The sequence below is a fragment of the Silene latifolia genome, chromosome Y (genome assembly GCF_048544455.1).
Source record: "Silene latifolia isolate original U9 population chromosome Y, ASM4854445v1, whole genome shotgun sequence".
NCBI classification, from domain to species: domain Eukaryota; kingdom Viridiplantae; phylum Streptophyta; class Magnoliopsida; order Caryophyllales; family Caryophyllaceae; genus Silene; species Silene latifolia.
Genome location: NC_133538.1, coordinates 379,701,231 through 379,716,639, shown reverse-complemented (window position 1 = coordinate 379,716,639; position 15,409 = coordinate 379,701,231). Strand labels below are relative to the sequence as shown.

The window sequence follows — 15,409 nt, the reverse complement described above, 5'->3', positions numbered from 1 at the left end:
TACCGTCTCATTGCTCCAAAACTCAAATCCCATTATTTCATATCAGTACCATCTCACTCTTTATTACCATGGATCTTCTCTTATCATGCTATCGCTCACACTTATCACCAATCAATCCACACTGTCAGTCCACAACATCTCAATTTTTTTTTTTTTTCAAAACTCATTTCATACCGTTAATTGCCCAAGGAAATCACACATTTTTTTTTTGCTAAAAGGTAAGCTTTTCCATTAATAAGCGCAAATTACATCACATCTTTTGAATACAAAAGTCACAAATTTGAGTGCAAGTATTAAACTAAGTGCACCTTAGACAACCAGTGCACATCTTTTTGAGAGATGCATACAGGTTTACAACATTGAAAACGACTTCTAATAACTTCCTGAACTTGACCTGCAATAATACTAGGTCTTGTGAGGCAATGATTAATCCTAGCTTCATTACGCTGCAACCAGATAAAATACAAGCAAGCAATAAGGGCTGCAGTAGTAATTTTCTTCCTGGTGTTGCTCCATCTTCTGCGAGCAATAGTGAGTAAAAATCCATTAGCACTAATATCAGTACCCAACCAGTTTCCAACAAGCTGTAGAAGATCCTGACTGAACTGGCAGTGAGTAAACAGATGATGATGCGTTTCAGGAAACAACTGACAGATACAGCAAAGATCATCAGCACAAACACCAAACAGAACCAGTTTATCTTTCAATTTCAGAGCTTGGTGAGCCACAAGCCATGCTATAAAATTATGTTTTGGAGCAGCAACAGGGCACCATACAGCCTTGTGCCAGTCCACCAATTCCTTCTTCTCCCTAAGCCATTGATAACAGCACTTCACAGTGTACAAACCAGAGTTGAGACTCCACTGACCCTCAACAAATCCACCATTGATAGTATCCTTAACACTACAGATCTTCCTCCAATACCAGCAACAATCTGTAGGGGGATTATACTGAAGCCAAGTAGAGCCCTTTAAGTACACATGATGCACCCACTGAACCCACAGCCTATCAGGTTGCACAACAATCCACCAAACTAATTTGCCAACCAAAGCAATATTCCAAGCTTGAGATTGTTTAAGACCAAGACCCCTCCTCCTGTTTTGGCACACACACCTTATGCCAAGCAACAGAAGGCACTTTACCATATTCAGAACTGCCTTCCAATAGAAAATTTCTACAAATCTCATCAACCCTCTTAAGGACACTCTTTGGGAGAACAAACATAGAAGCCCAATAACTATGCATAGTAGATAACACAGAAGACACTAAGACTAGTCAGCCAGCATAAGAGAGGTGTTTAGCTCCTAAGCATCTGATCCTGGCCACTATCTTATCAATCAACAATACACAGTCTTTCTTCAGAAGCCTGCCAGCTGTAATAGGCACCCCAAGGTATTTAAAAGGCAGGGAACCTTCAGTAAACCCAGAGATGGACAGAATATCACTCTTAAGCTGAGTATTGACTCCATTAAAATACACACTAGACTTCTGAGCATTCATCTTAAGTCCAGATGCATCAGAAAAAGCAGAATAGGCCCTTAGCAAGAGCATTATAGAGTGTGCATTCCCTTTACAAAACATTAATAGGTCGTCAGCAAACATTAAGTGTGTCAGCTTAAGTGATTTGCAAAGGGGGTGATACTGAAAAGGCATTTTCTCTGTAGCACACTTCAAAATTCTACTCAGATACTCCATACTTAAAATAAATAGAAGAGGTGACATGGGATCTCCCTGTCTAAGGCCTCTCTTACCAGGAAAGAATCCAAAAGTTTCCCCATTAAGGGAGATAGAAAAGCTTGCACTAGTCACACATTCCATTATTAACTCTCTGAACTGTTTTGGGAAGTGAAAGGGAATAATCAAATCACTCAAAAACTCCCAACTGACTGAGTCATAAGCCTTCATCAAATCCATCTTAAACATACAGCGTGGAGAACAAACTTGTCTATTATAAAGCCTAACAAGGTCTTGACACACTAAAATGTTTTCCAAAATACTTCTACCTTTGATGAAGCCCCCTTGATTTAAACTAATCAGCTCAGGTAGCACCTCAGTCAGCCTATTATATAAGAGTTTAGATACACACTTGTAGAGGACATTGCAACATGCAATAGGCCTGAACTGAGTGACAATAGTAGGCATCTTACACTTTGGGATAAGTGTAAGAATAGTGGAATTCAGTTGTCTAAGGAGTTTACCTGATTTAAAAACATCTTTAACAGCTTGACAAACCTCATCACCAATAATACTCCAAGAATCCTTATAGAATGCACTGGAATAACCATCTGGTCCAGGAGATTTATGATCAGGAATGGAAAAAATAGCTGCCTTGACTTCATCATCAGTGATGGGTTTGAGCAGAATAGCACTGTGAGCAGCACTGCAAGTAGTACCCTTCCTGATAATTTTAGCATTAACTTTAGTAGTAGGCACAGATTCCCCCAATAAGCTTTTATAGTACTACAAAAATGCCTCCTGAATATGCTGGGGATCATCATGCTCCACACCATTCACATCTTTAATAGCCAGAACTTGATTCCTCAGAAAATGGCTCTTAATAACACCATGAAAATACTTAGAATTGCTATCACCATCTTTAATCCAACTGGCTTTAGCTTTTTTACTGAGAAACTGGGCACAAGCCTCCTTCAATTCCTTATACTCCTTAATAGCAACAGTTTCCTTTTCAATCTAATCCTTGTCACGTGGAAATTGAACAATTTGACTTTGAATATACTCCAGATTTTTCAAAGCCATCAAGGAGCTATTTTCAATATCACAGAAATGCTCCTTATTATAATTTCTGAATTTTGCCTTGAGAAACTTGAGCTTGGAAACTAAGCAGAACATTTTAGTGCCTTGACAAGAAATATTCCACCAACCACTAAGGGTATTCAGATAAAAAGAAGCCTTCCCCCACATGTTGTAGTATTTAAAAGGCTTCTTATGCTGAGCAGGCTGATTTTTACTCTTGATAATACAAGGAGTATGGTCAAAATCACCCTCAAGCAAAAAATGAGCATACATCTCTTCCATATCCATACCTCACTCTCTATTGATGAGAGCTCTGTCTAGCCTACTGTACACCTTGTAGCAGCATCTTGCTTGTTGTTCCAAGTGAACAAAGACCCCATTGCAGGGCTATCAAATAACTCACACTTGTCCACACAGGCTAAGAAATCTTCAATTTCAGCATCTGTACTACTACCTCCCAACCTTTCAGAATGAGCCAAGACTGTGTTAAAATCCCCACACACCAACCAAGGGCCTTGAACAGTAGCTGCAAACCTGATTAATTGATCCCATAACTCATGCCTGCCATGTAAATCATTAAAACCATACACCATAGACAGACTAAATTTCTTGTTAGTAGCTATTTCCAGTACCCTCATGTTAATACATTGAGCAGAATAATCCAGGAAATCAACCTGATAGATAGAAGGATTCCACAACACCCAAATCCTCCCTCCTTTATGCCATCCATTATTTGTTGACACACTCTATTCAGACACTTTAGAGACAAGGTTTTAACCTTTGTCTCCAGGAGACCAAATAAGCCTACTTTGTTCATATACATAAACCATTTCACGTGCCTTTGTTTAGTAGGATTATTTAGTCCCGTCACATTCCAAAACCCAAGATTATACATCTCCCACAAGGGAGGGAATTTCACTACCACTTGTCCCAACTCCTACCTTGGGTGCTTTGGATTTGTTTAGAGCTTCTAGGAATGTTTGCTGGCCAAAAGTGTGAACACTACAAGCACCTTCAGTCACCTCCTGCCTACTCATCCTAACAATAGGCCTGATAGGGGTAGGTCCAGAAGTATATTGTCCATTCCTTTGCCAAACAACTGGAGTTTTTAATTGGATTTCCACCTGATGCCCAGAATGAGTCACAACTACAACAGTAGAAGGAGTGGTTCCTTTCCCTTTACTCTTACTAGCTGGAACTGGCACTGCTTTTGGTCTCCAAACTTGATTCACAGGCTTAGTGACAGGTTGAGAGGCTGGCACTTTTTTGTCATTCTTCTTCTTTCTACAGTCAGCACGACTATGCCCAACTCCTTTACAGACACTACAAACCACAGGTTTCCACTTATATTCAACCTCAATCTCAACCACCTCACCATGCTCATCTAAAAATTTGACTTTATCAGGCAAGGGTTTCCCAAATAATAGTTCTATCATCACACGAGCATACCCTATCCTAGTCTTTTCTTCAGTAGCTTGGTCACACTTGATAAACTTACCAAGGAGTCCAGAGATACGAGGAATCCCCTTTCCCCAAAATTTCAGTGGAAGTTTATGAAATTTGACCCAAACAGTAACAAATGTAACTTCATGTTTAACTAAATCAACCTCAGGTGACCATGGCTTAACAATTAAGGGCTTATTATCAAATAAAAAGTGTCCTTGTTTCAAAACAGCATCCATAGCAACCTTAGGCTTAAAACGCACGATAAAAACACCATTAGGAAGGAAAGACAGTTTGTCTACCTGATGATTAACCCAAAGGCGGCGTATGAATCCTTCCATTATCTCCCACGGAGGGTTTGCACCCAGAATGAAACAGTACACTGAGTTACGCCAATAATTCAATTCTGCTTGTACTTCCGCTTCAGTGAATTGCAATAACTCAGGACCCTCCTCTATTACTTCCAGAACAGCAGGAGTAAGAACAGACTCATCAGAATTCTCCAACTCCTCCTCAGAGACATCCTCAACAAGTGGTTCTAATTGTAAGGGAGGAATTCCAACAATCGATCCCATCGATTTCTCCTTACGAACATCCGCACTAGACGGTCCTTCATTACGCGATAAAGCTGGAAATTCCTCTTGTGATGTAGTAGACAGAAGATCGAACTTATTACTATTAGATTTTTGATTTTGTTTTGAAGAATTAGAACGATTAATTGAATTGGGTGCAGTTACCATGATTTCTGCAGATGAACCCTAATAAACCTCGATTTTTTTGATTTTTTCTTTTTCTCTTTCTATCTCTACATTCTTCTTGTTATTGTTATTAGGAAATCACACATTGGTTTCACCTCTTGGTAATACAAATTCCCAAACTCGGCCACTACCTTCACATCGCGGCATAACTCCATCTCACTATACACCATTTGTTTTCATACCTCTATAACGACCTTCCATCAATCATAACCGTAACTAACACAATCCTAACCATCCCCCCTCCATAAATCCTCACACATCCCAATTTACCACTATTTGCATCCCTCATTTCAATCTTTTCATTCTCACGTTCCATAAACTTACATCACTCCTTGCTCATATACACTTACCTTTACATTACTCAAATTCGCAATTATATCACTCACCACTTCTCACAAAACTTGCACCATGCCTCAATAATCCTTACCAATCTTCCTCTTCCTTTTCTACTATCTATCACAACCACATATAACTCATGTCCTCCCCACCGAACTCATACCCACCACAAGGTGCCACTCCTTACATCATAAGATTGGGTAACTTACGCATCAGGACCAACACATACGTAAAACAATGCATAAAGAAGCAAAAGAACACTTTTGAATCAAACATAATATGCGACGAAATCAAAATATAAGCATATGACCCAAAACAGGCGTCACTAGATCGAGTACAGCCTACTCGATCGAGTAGGTGATGGTCAGAAGCACGTATAATAAATTACCAGGGCTACTCGATCGGGTAAGGGTTACTCGATCAAGTAACAAGAGGTGAACTAGATCGAGTAAGAGCCACTCGATCGAGTACCCTACGCATTTCTCAACACTGTCCAATTTTCGTAAAACGGTCATATCTCGCTCGTTTCTTGGTCATTTTGGGCGTGTGACCTATCGTCAGAATTGTAAAATGACAAGCTATCACCTCCAATTTGAATCACATAAAAATCATATATAAATCTCAAGTTATAACAGTTTAAAGACAACCTCTCTATAATTGAACAACATAACTATTTGATTTTCCCTTTCAAACAATTTAAATATCAACAAAATAGACAAAAATAACTCAATACTCATAAAACCAGTATTCCTAATTACATGTTACTATCTTCAAAAGCCAAGCAACAATATCCATCATGCACATATATTATTTAACTTGTCAGTCATGTATTACCCACATGCTTTTATTCTATAACTTCACGTATAACAATAACATAATATACAACATAAAATCCCCTATTCATATGTTACTAACATGGCAAAAGTAGAAAATCCACTTCCCTCACATAAACATGTTCTCCACATGAATTTCATATTCTCATGCAATTCCTTACTTCATCCTTTCAAACCAATTCATAGATCATATTCATACACGTATTCAAACAATTTATTCATCCAATCATATGCATATAAACAATAGTAACTAGTAGCGATCCCAACCATAATTCATGTTATCATAAACAATTACCTTCATCCTTTCTACCACACCTCCATTCAACCACATAACACCCATACACCCAACATATTCATACAACACATTATTCAATATGTATGCAATAGGATATTAACAAGAACATAGCGATCCCATGACACCCCATAGTGACCGGTTCAAAGTTGTAGAGCGAGATGGCGACTTTAGGACGTCTCCCAAGTCTTTGCATTAGCTCCTAACAACTCCTACTCGGGTTCATTTTATTTTGACTCCCTAAGTTCATTGGGTTCCTTAGTTACAGGTTCCAAAATCGTCGCTCTGATACAACTTTATAACACCCCCATACTCCAAGTGCCTTACCAGGACCACTTAAGGGATGAAAGTGCTGCCATCTCGGTTACAAGAGGCAATGTATATCAAATAGACAATACAGAAACGTACTTTAATAAAATAGTTTAAGTGAATACATCAAAACCCAAAAACTGTAAAGTACGATACAACCGTTCCAAAACCAAAACTAACTAATGTAAATACAATGTTCGACATAACAGCGGAAGACTTCTAATAGACTCATGGTGATACATGCCCAGCTATCCCTTGCGCGTCCAAATCATACCTGCTCACCACCCCCGAATGGATCACCACAGTTTTTAAAACATTTAAACGGGGTCAGTACTGATTACATAAACACACAGTTGCAATAAAACAACAATACAAGCCAATCCAATCCACAAACTCCGTCACATCACCACACACCTGACTACACACTAAAGTGTATAGTCATGCCAGAATACTCATCGCAACAAGTATTCCACACCGCCAGCGGGGGACCGCAGCCGTTCCCACCTAAGCCCCGCTCATCTCATCCGAGCGATAAACCCATGTTCCTTAATGTGCACATCCCCTCTGTGGCGGGTTCCACAGAGGGCGAATCAAGGGCGTGAAGCCACTCCCGCAAGTGACTCCACTCAGCCAGTGACGCACTCCGAGAACCACAGACAGTTAGACAACAATCACCTTATACAATCACAATCACCAAATGCCAATTCCTTTATGATAATCAATCACAACAATAAAACAATCACCAACAATCAACAATGTCATGTAAACAATACTGAGTAGGGAAACCCTACCTGGAATAGCAATCATATGAGACCGTCACAGTAGCTAATCAGAACCTTTCCTCTAAGAATCCTCCTCTTATAGCACATAATCACATAATTACCATCTACTCATCATAATACACCCAAATCCCCCAATTTTACCCAATTAAGGTTTAAACAAACTTATCAAAATATTATAAAAATTACATAAGAAGCTTACCCTCGACACAACGATCACAACGGCGTAAAGAACAAGCCAATCCGACAAACCAAGCCTTGGGATTTGTTAACAATGCGATGGATGCGATGTACGTAACTGCTATTCTTCTCTTTGAAAGGTTTTAGAATGTTAAAGGTGATTAAGCAAAGTGACGGAATCCTTTTTATATTACTCTCGCATTATTAACAAAACCCGGCTAAACAATCCCGTAAGACACACTTACTCGATCGAGTGCCCCTTACTCGATCGAGTGTCACACTTACTTGATCGAGTACCCATCAGGTCAGCTACTGTTTTGCGTAAAAAGATACTTACTCCACAGAGTAAGCCCCACTCGATAGAGTACCCATAGACATAGAAAACCGTAGTATTACAAAATCATAGTCCGTAGTCCGTACTTAATATTCTATTTATCTTCAAAATTAATATTTTTATACTTAATTATTTACATTTAAAGAAATTATTTTTATAATTAAGAGACTTTACGTGACGAAACAGTAAAGATGTGGTAATATCAACAATATAATTTACATTTGAAGTATATTAAATAATATTAACATAAATAAATACGAAATTGAGTATTATAAAAGTGTACAATGTACGAATTTTTCTCTTATTAGCTTAATCTTGTTCTCGTAAGGCTGAAAAATAAATTTAATATTTACAATGAAACAAAATATCATTTGCACTATCAACAATGTCATTTATTAACAAAAGTGTTAAGTAATTATTATTTTTTATTATACTTCAACAAACAATCAAAATAATTCTAAAATTTAGGGCTGAAACGAAGCCACAAATCATGGGTTGAGATGAACTTCATGACAACCATCAAAATTTTAGCTGGCCCGTAAACTAGAGGTACTTTTGCATGGTCAAGACCAATCTCGACTTGCCATTCTACTCGAACTTGAATTGACCCGTTAATGGTGAAAACGCGTATTGAACGGGCCTACCCGTTGGATCAAAGAAATAATTATTAATTTCTACAAAAAAAATTCAATATAATTAACGTAACAACTATTGAATATGATTAAAATATTAATAGGAGTATTAAATTGCTACAATTCCTTTTTTAAAAAAAATATTACGAAGCATACATTTTTACAATTTTAAATAATGGTACGAAAAAAAAAAGCTAGACTATTTTTAATCCACATGACCCAACCCGTATTCTAACTCGACCCGTTTAGCATAACTAAACTTATTCATATAGGATAATCTTGCCGGAGTCGAGAGCAATTTGATAAACTGATTTATAAATGACCAATAAATATTGGCCCATAAAACACAGATAAATATTAATCATAAGTTAACCGAAGTCCAATTATATTGAGCTGATTGATCAACAAAACTTACCCTAACAAAACTGTACGCTCACCTGAAGTCCTCAAGCAACCTACACTACCTTATCGTCATCAACAAAACTCACTCTAAGCAAAAAATGATTTTAAAGCCTTGTTTGTTGTCCGTTGGAATACAACTCCACCGGAATTTCGAATTCATGGGAATTAAACTTCCACTTGAAATTCATGTGAATTAGCAAAATTCGTTTGATTGCCGATGTAGGAATTCAATTACATCGGAGTTTGCAATTACCTAGGGGGACCTAGGTAATCCAACTCCTTCATAGTGGAGAAGTTGGAAACTCTTTGGAAAATGAAATGCCTACATTATGGTAAAAAAAAGGCAACCAAACAAATCCAAATTTTGTAATTCATGGAATTTTCCAGCTCCCATGATTTATAAGGGGCAACCAAACAAGGCCTAAATCAAGTACGGAGTACATTTTCGGTTCTTCATATTCATTGTTGAGAAATTTTTTTTTCTTTGTTCATAACCCATATGATCCCATTTAATGTTCATTTGCAATTGTCAAAGCTTTTGACCCGTCACTTCTCTCTCGATTTTCACCTAATTCACTGGTTATCAACAATTGTCACATCCTCCGCCCCATATCTCTCCCATTTCCGCCCTTGATCACTTCATTGACGATCTCACCTTAGTTTCTCATCCGCTTGTTCGTTCGATCTTCATGTATAAAGTGAAGATTATCTAAGTATTTATGAATATGTACTTGAAATTGTTTTCGATCACTATTTTTCCGAGAAAAGTCATTTTTATCACTTTTTTTTTTATTTCAATTAATTTTTCACGCTTGTTTAATTTTTTCTCGCGCAATCTGATTCCCAAATTTTCCAAGCAAATATTTTGTATTTTTTCACCATTTTAATATTTTATTGTTATAAAAATTACTTATCTACTTGTTTAGTAAGAATTTGCACAATGTAAATGTCTTGCCAGGAAAGTTTTAGCAGGGTACTCTAACTCAATATTAATTGCCTGACTAGTTGAATAGATAAGTAAATGAATGAAAAACAATAACACAAAAATTATATGTGGAAAAACCCTGGGAATAAGGGAAAAAACCACGGGTACCAAGCCAGAAGGGATTATTACTATGATTATGGTTAGCCTGACAGGGGATGTTTATATAAGGCGATATAATGGATAAGGCTGCTTAACAATAGTGATAATGTTTTTAATTGAATACAGATGAGTAGAAAATATCAGTGAGTAGTAGAGTAAAAGTTGCGTGTCCTCTTCTTCCTTTCTTCCTTTCTATTTATAGCAGCTTGTCAACGGGCTTTTTGGGTTGTTTTTAGGGTTTCCTGGTAAATAGGACTCGTGCCCTATTTACCCGAAGGTGGTTGATTGACTTGTTCTATATTCCAGCCATTGCCTTTGATATTTTCTTCCATGTTCTTCTTTTGGGTGTTTGAATAGGTCTTCCTTGTTTATAGGGACTTTGTTTTTACATCCTGACTATGCTTTCCTTTGTCGCTTGACTTGCTTTGATGATGCTATCCTTATGCCTGACGTGGTATCTTTTCAGGCCAGGCTTGTCAGTTGCCTTATCATGTGTTTCCCTTCTGCTTGATGCCTGAGCAGGCGTTCCAATTGTCTTGCTTTAAATATTTTTAGTCCAGGCTTGGCCTAGAGTATTGCCTGACTTATGTCTAATGAGTCAGGGTAATTCTGGCCCCAACAATTGCCCCTTATCTTCTTATTCCCTAATGGATCTGCCCAGGAATAAGGAGATAAAAATTCGGGTCAGGCAAGAAGATGTATAAGATTCTTTACTGGAAAGAGTTTGTGTTTGCTTCAACTTCTATAACGGCTAGTTTACCATAAATGAGGTAGATTCATCTAACCCTAGGAGAGTCATGATTAGGTTTGTCCACTTGCTTTTGCCCGTTTATTTTTGCGGCTATAAATATCTTGTTCCGTCTATCTTTGCCTTCATATTTCCATTCCTCAAACTTTTCTTTCTTTCTCTAGAATTCTCTTTGCAATTTTGCCTCTTCTAAAAAAAAATCAATCTTCAATATTAAATCTAAAAAATGGCTGGGGGGAGAAGAAAGACAACTCCATCTAAGGCTCCTGCTGAGGTTGAGAAAACTCCTGTAGTTGTTGACGTTCCTGAAGTTATTCCAGAGGATGAGGTTGTGGAGATTTCTGCTCCTCTAGAAATTTTATCTATGACGCACATGGGAGTTACTTATGCACCTATGAAGGCTTTGTCTGCCTCCTTTCCTGAGGCTAATCAGTTAAAACCTGCTTTCGAGCATTATTTGAAGGGAAGGGGTTTTCTCCTTGCTGAAGCTGATGTTCGGATTCCAGAAAGTGGTCCAGTCAGGGCTAATTAGTGTAGTCCTGGTTGGTTTTGTATTTTTGAGTGGCCGTTCAAGGGAGGCTGTCAACTTCCGCTCTCTTCGTTCATGGCTGAGGTTTTCAGGGCCATCATGGTCCCTCTTTTCCAGCTTATGCCAATGGTTTGGAAGATTGTGCATTCTGTTGAGCAATTTTGTGCTAAGCACAAACTAGTCATCACTCTTGATGATTTTAAGAATGTTTATCACCTGAAGAGCAACTCTACTGGCCGTTTTAATCTTCGAGTTAGGTTGAAGATGCTCATCTGATTACTAACTTTGATTCAGGGGATGATAAGGGATGGGCGCAGACTTATATGTTCATCAGGGCTGACTCCATTGCCCCTGATCTGGATTATCTTAGTTATCCTGCTGCTGAGGGAGGTAATTACTTTTTCCTGCGCTCAATTTTGTTTAGGGATAATTTGCTTTAATTTGTTAAAAATAGGCTTACTTGATATGTCCTTGTAGTGGCTGATTGGGCTAATAATCCTGATGCTGAGGGATCGGCTGATCGGATTGCTGCTTTTATGGCGTTGCCTGAGGAGGAGAGAACATGGCCTGCCTGTCTGGGGCAAGAACCTATGCCTCATTTTAAGAAAGCCAAGTTGAGCACCTATAAAGCTGTCAAGGGCGCTAAAACTTCAGGGGCTTCTTCATCGGGCAGTAAGTTTTATTGTCTTTGCTTTGTGGGTTATTTTGTTTGGACATATGTTAATATTGCTGATTTAGAGCCTCGACGTGTAGCTGTTAGGGCTTCTGCCAGGATTGCTAGATTTGGATTATCCCTGGTGAAGGCATGTGTTTCTCAAATTACAGGGGAGAAATCCAGGAGTAGTGAGGCTATAGGGAGTGATAGTGCATTGCAGGTTCAAGCACCTGTTCAGCAGGCTCATTTGGTGTCTCCTGTGAAGGTTGTGGATGATGAGTCTGGTCGTGCTGAAAAGAGGAAGAGATCTGATGAGACTTCAGAGGGGGTTGATGAGATTAGGGGAGTTAGAGCCAGGCTTGACGATTTCCAATTTGCTAAAGAGGAGATCCAGGCTCATTCTTTCTTGGTCGACGATCTTTTCTATAAGTATCAGGCTGAGGAGTCTTATGCTCGTGCTTTGGCTGCTATATACCGCTCCAGGGATCATGCTGCTAACCTGGTTACTATGCTGCAGGGGGTAATTTTTTGTCAGGTTTTTATTTTGGTTGCTTTTTGTTTTGCTTTGCCTGATTGATGATATTTTTGCAGAATGTGGATGATATGTTGAGGGGCGCCTGGCAGTTGGAATCTGCAAATAGTTTTAAGGATGCTTTGGACTGGGAGATACAATGCATGAAGAAGGATGTTGCTACCCTGAAAACAGATTTAGAAGTGGCAAAGACGGAAAACCAATCTTTGAAGGAAGATAATGAGGCAGGGAAGGCACGGTTGATGGTAGAGGCATCAAAGCTGGGTTCTGCTCAGAATGCCTTGAAATTTCTCCAGGCAAAACTTGACACGATTCAGGAAAATTTAAAGGCTGAGAAGCAGGCAATGTAGGAGCAGCTGAAGGTAAATGAGGAGTTGGCTGCTAAGAGGGACCTGGTGCAGGGTAGATACAAAAATGCTGCTCTTTACTTCTTTGGAAGGGGTCGTGTGGATGCTATGAAGGAGCCCATTGAAGTCAGGCCTTATTGGAATCCTGATCAGGAGATGGCTGACCTTAATACCACTTATCCCGATCTTTACAAGTTGCATGCTGATGATGAAGTGGACTCTCCCCCGTCCAAGGAAAAGAGCGGTGAAGCTGGTGATGAAGAGGACAGCGAGGAGGAGGAGGAGGAGCCTGTTGATGAAGGGATTAGCTATGCTAGTGCTTCCAACACAGGCTAGTTGTCTTTGGTTTTTAGGGTAGTTGTTTCTTGTTTTAGCCCATCAGGGGGGGGGGGGGGGGAGGAGGGATGTTCTCGGACAAACAATTTTATTATCCTTGTCAATGTTTTGTCCTACCCAAGAGGGATGTTCCCTGGGCAATATTTTTCGTCTTGATATAATTTGAAGATGTTTTTCTGGTTCCTTTGAATAGCTTGGTTTAAGTAAGTTGTGCCTGTAATAATGCATTTCGAAGTATTTTGTTAAAAAGATGCCTGTCAGGAGGGCTTATGGCCCTCAATCCTTCTTAGGAAATCATGGCTTTTTCGCCTGTCAGGAGGGCTTTTTAGTAAGAGGGGTGGTTGCCAGTCAGGGGGGCTTATGGCCCTCAGCCTGTTAGGAGGGCTTTAAAGACAAGTTGTCTGGTCTTTTCCACCATCATTTTTGTCTTTTTAATTTTTTATACTGAGCTCAATTTTTCGTATGCGTTTTTGGGTCAGGCAGGCAGGTGCCAAGTTTTGTAAAGCATTTCTGGGATGCTGTTCAGGTTGGGTGGAGTGGCCCTCATTCCTAAACATTTGTTTAAGCCTGTGTGTAATATACAGTTTATGGAAAAAAGGCGTAAAACAATTTTTCAGGATTCAGCATAGTAAGAGTTAAATAGGCACACATGATAGAATTTATATAATAAGGTAGGCAGATATTCAGGCAAGATAGCAGGTAGCAGAAGAACATAGCATGTTGAGCTCACATGATTTTATTCAGGGGTTTTCCGTATAGGATTTAGTCAGGTAAGATACAAGGTTAATGGTCTTACCTGATTAGGTTTAAACATGGAATAGCTTTAAGTGGGAAATGTTCCAAGATCTGGGGATCATTTCTCCGTCCAGGGTTTGTAGCCTATAGGCTCTCTACCCCACTATTGAATCAATCAGGTAAGGTCCTTCCCACGTAGAAGCTAGCTTGCCAACATTTTTGTCTTTGGTGTTAGGAAAGACTTTTCGTAGGACCATATCTCCTTCTTTGAATACCCTGATGTTCACATTTTTGTTGTAACTTCTGGCTATTGTTTGCTGGTAGGAAGCTATTCTGATCTTGGCTGCATGTCTCAATTCTTCAGTCAAGGTCAGGCTGTCGTGCAATAGTGGCTTATTTTCCTCTATGGTATTCAGGCTACTTTTGGTGCTTGGTACATGGATTTCTGCCGGGATTACTGCTTCACAGCCATAGACTAGGGAGTAAGGAGTTTGGCCTGTGGATGTCTTAGGTGTAGTTCCGTCAGCCTAGAGGACTAAGAGGAGTTCTTCAGCCCATCTGCCTTTTCTTCTTTTTAGTTTTTTTTTCTTCAGGCAATTGATTACCACTTTGTTGCTGGATTCTGCTTGACTATTGACATTTGGGTAGCCTGGTGTGGATGTTACCAGGTTGATATTCCATTGTGCACAGAAAGTCATTGTTCTTTTTCCCACGAACTGGGTACCATTGTCACAAACTATTTCTGAAGGTATCCCGTATCTGCATATGATGTTGCATTTGATGAATGATATGACATCTTTCTCCTTGACTTGCCTGTATGAGTCTGCCTCTATCCATTTTGAAAAATAGTCAGTCATTGTTAGCATAAAGACGTTTTGTCTAGGGGCTTGAGGTAGCTTGACCACAATATCCATTCCCTATTTCATAAACGGCCAGGGACTTGAGATGGATGTAAGGAGAATGGATTTGGCAGGCTTCGCATTTAGAGCTGTAAGCTATGCAGTCAGCTCTGAGGGTTGGCCAGAAGTAGCCTGTCCTTAGAACTTTGCTAGCTAGGCTTCTGCCACCTTTGTGATTTTCACAGTATCCATCGTGGATGTCCTCTATAACTTGTTTAGCTTCATGAGATTCCAAGCAACGTAGGTAAGGTCCGGCCTGAGACTTTTTGAACAACATGTTATTGATAATAGTATAGGTGGAAGCTTTGATCCTAAGGGCCCTTGCTTCATTCTTATCCTTGGGAAGTGTTTCCTGTAAGAACCAATCATAGTATGGTTTGGCCCAAGAATTTGTGTCCTCATTGATGGGACAAGTTTGTTTAGTTTTTCAATGGTTGGTTCTAGCAGGTGAACAATGGGTATTTTATCAAACACAACAAGGCTGAAATTTGA

At 39.2% G+C, this 15,409-nt stretch overlaps 1 protein-coding gene across 1 annotated transcript; it reads right to left on the bottom strand.

Annotated features, from left to right (window-relative positions):
• Positions 1 to 293: 293 nt before the first annotated feature.
• On the bottom strand, positions 294 to 1,145 carry LOC141631931 (uncharacterized). Its single transcript, XM_074444537.1, has one exon. The coding sequence runs from the start codon at positions 1,143 to 1,145 to the stop codon at positions 294 to 296; it is 852 nt and encodes a 283-aa protein (XP_074300638.1).
• Positions 1,146 to 15,409: the final 14,264 nt, after the last annotated feature.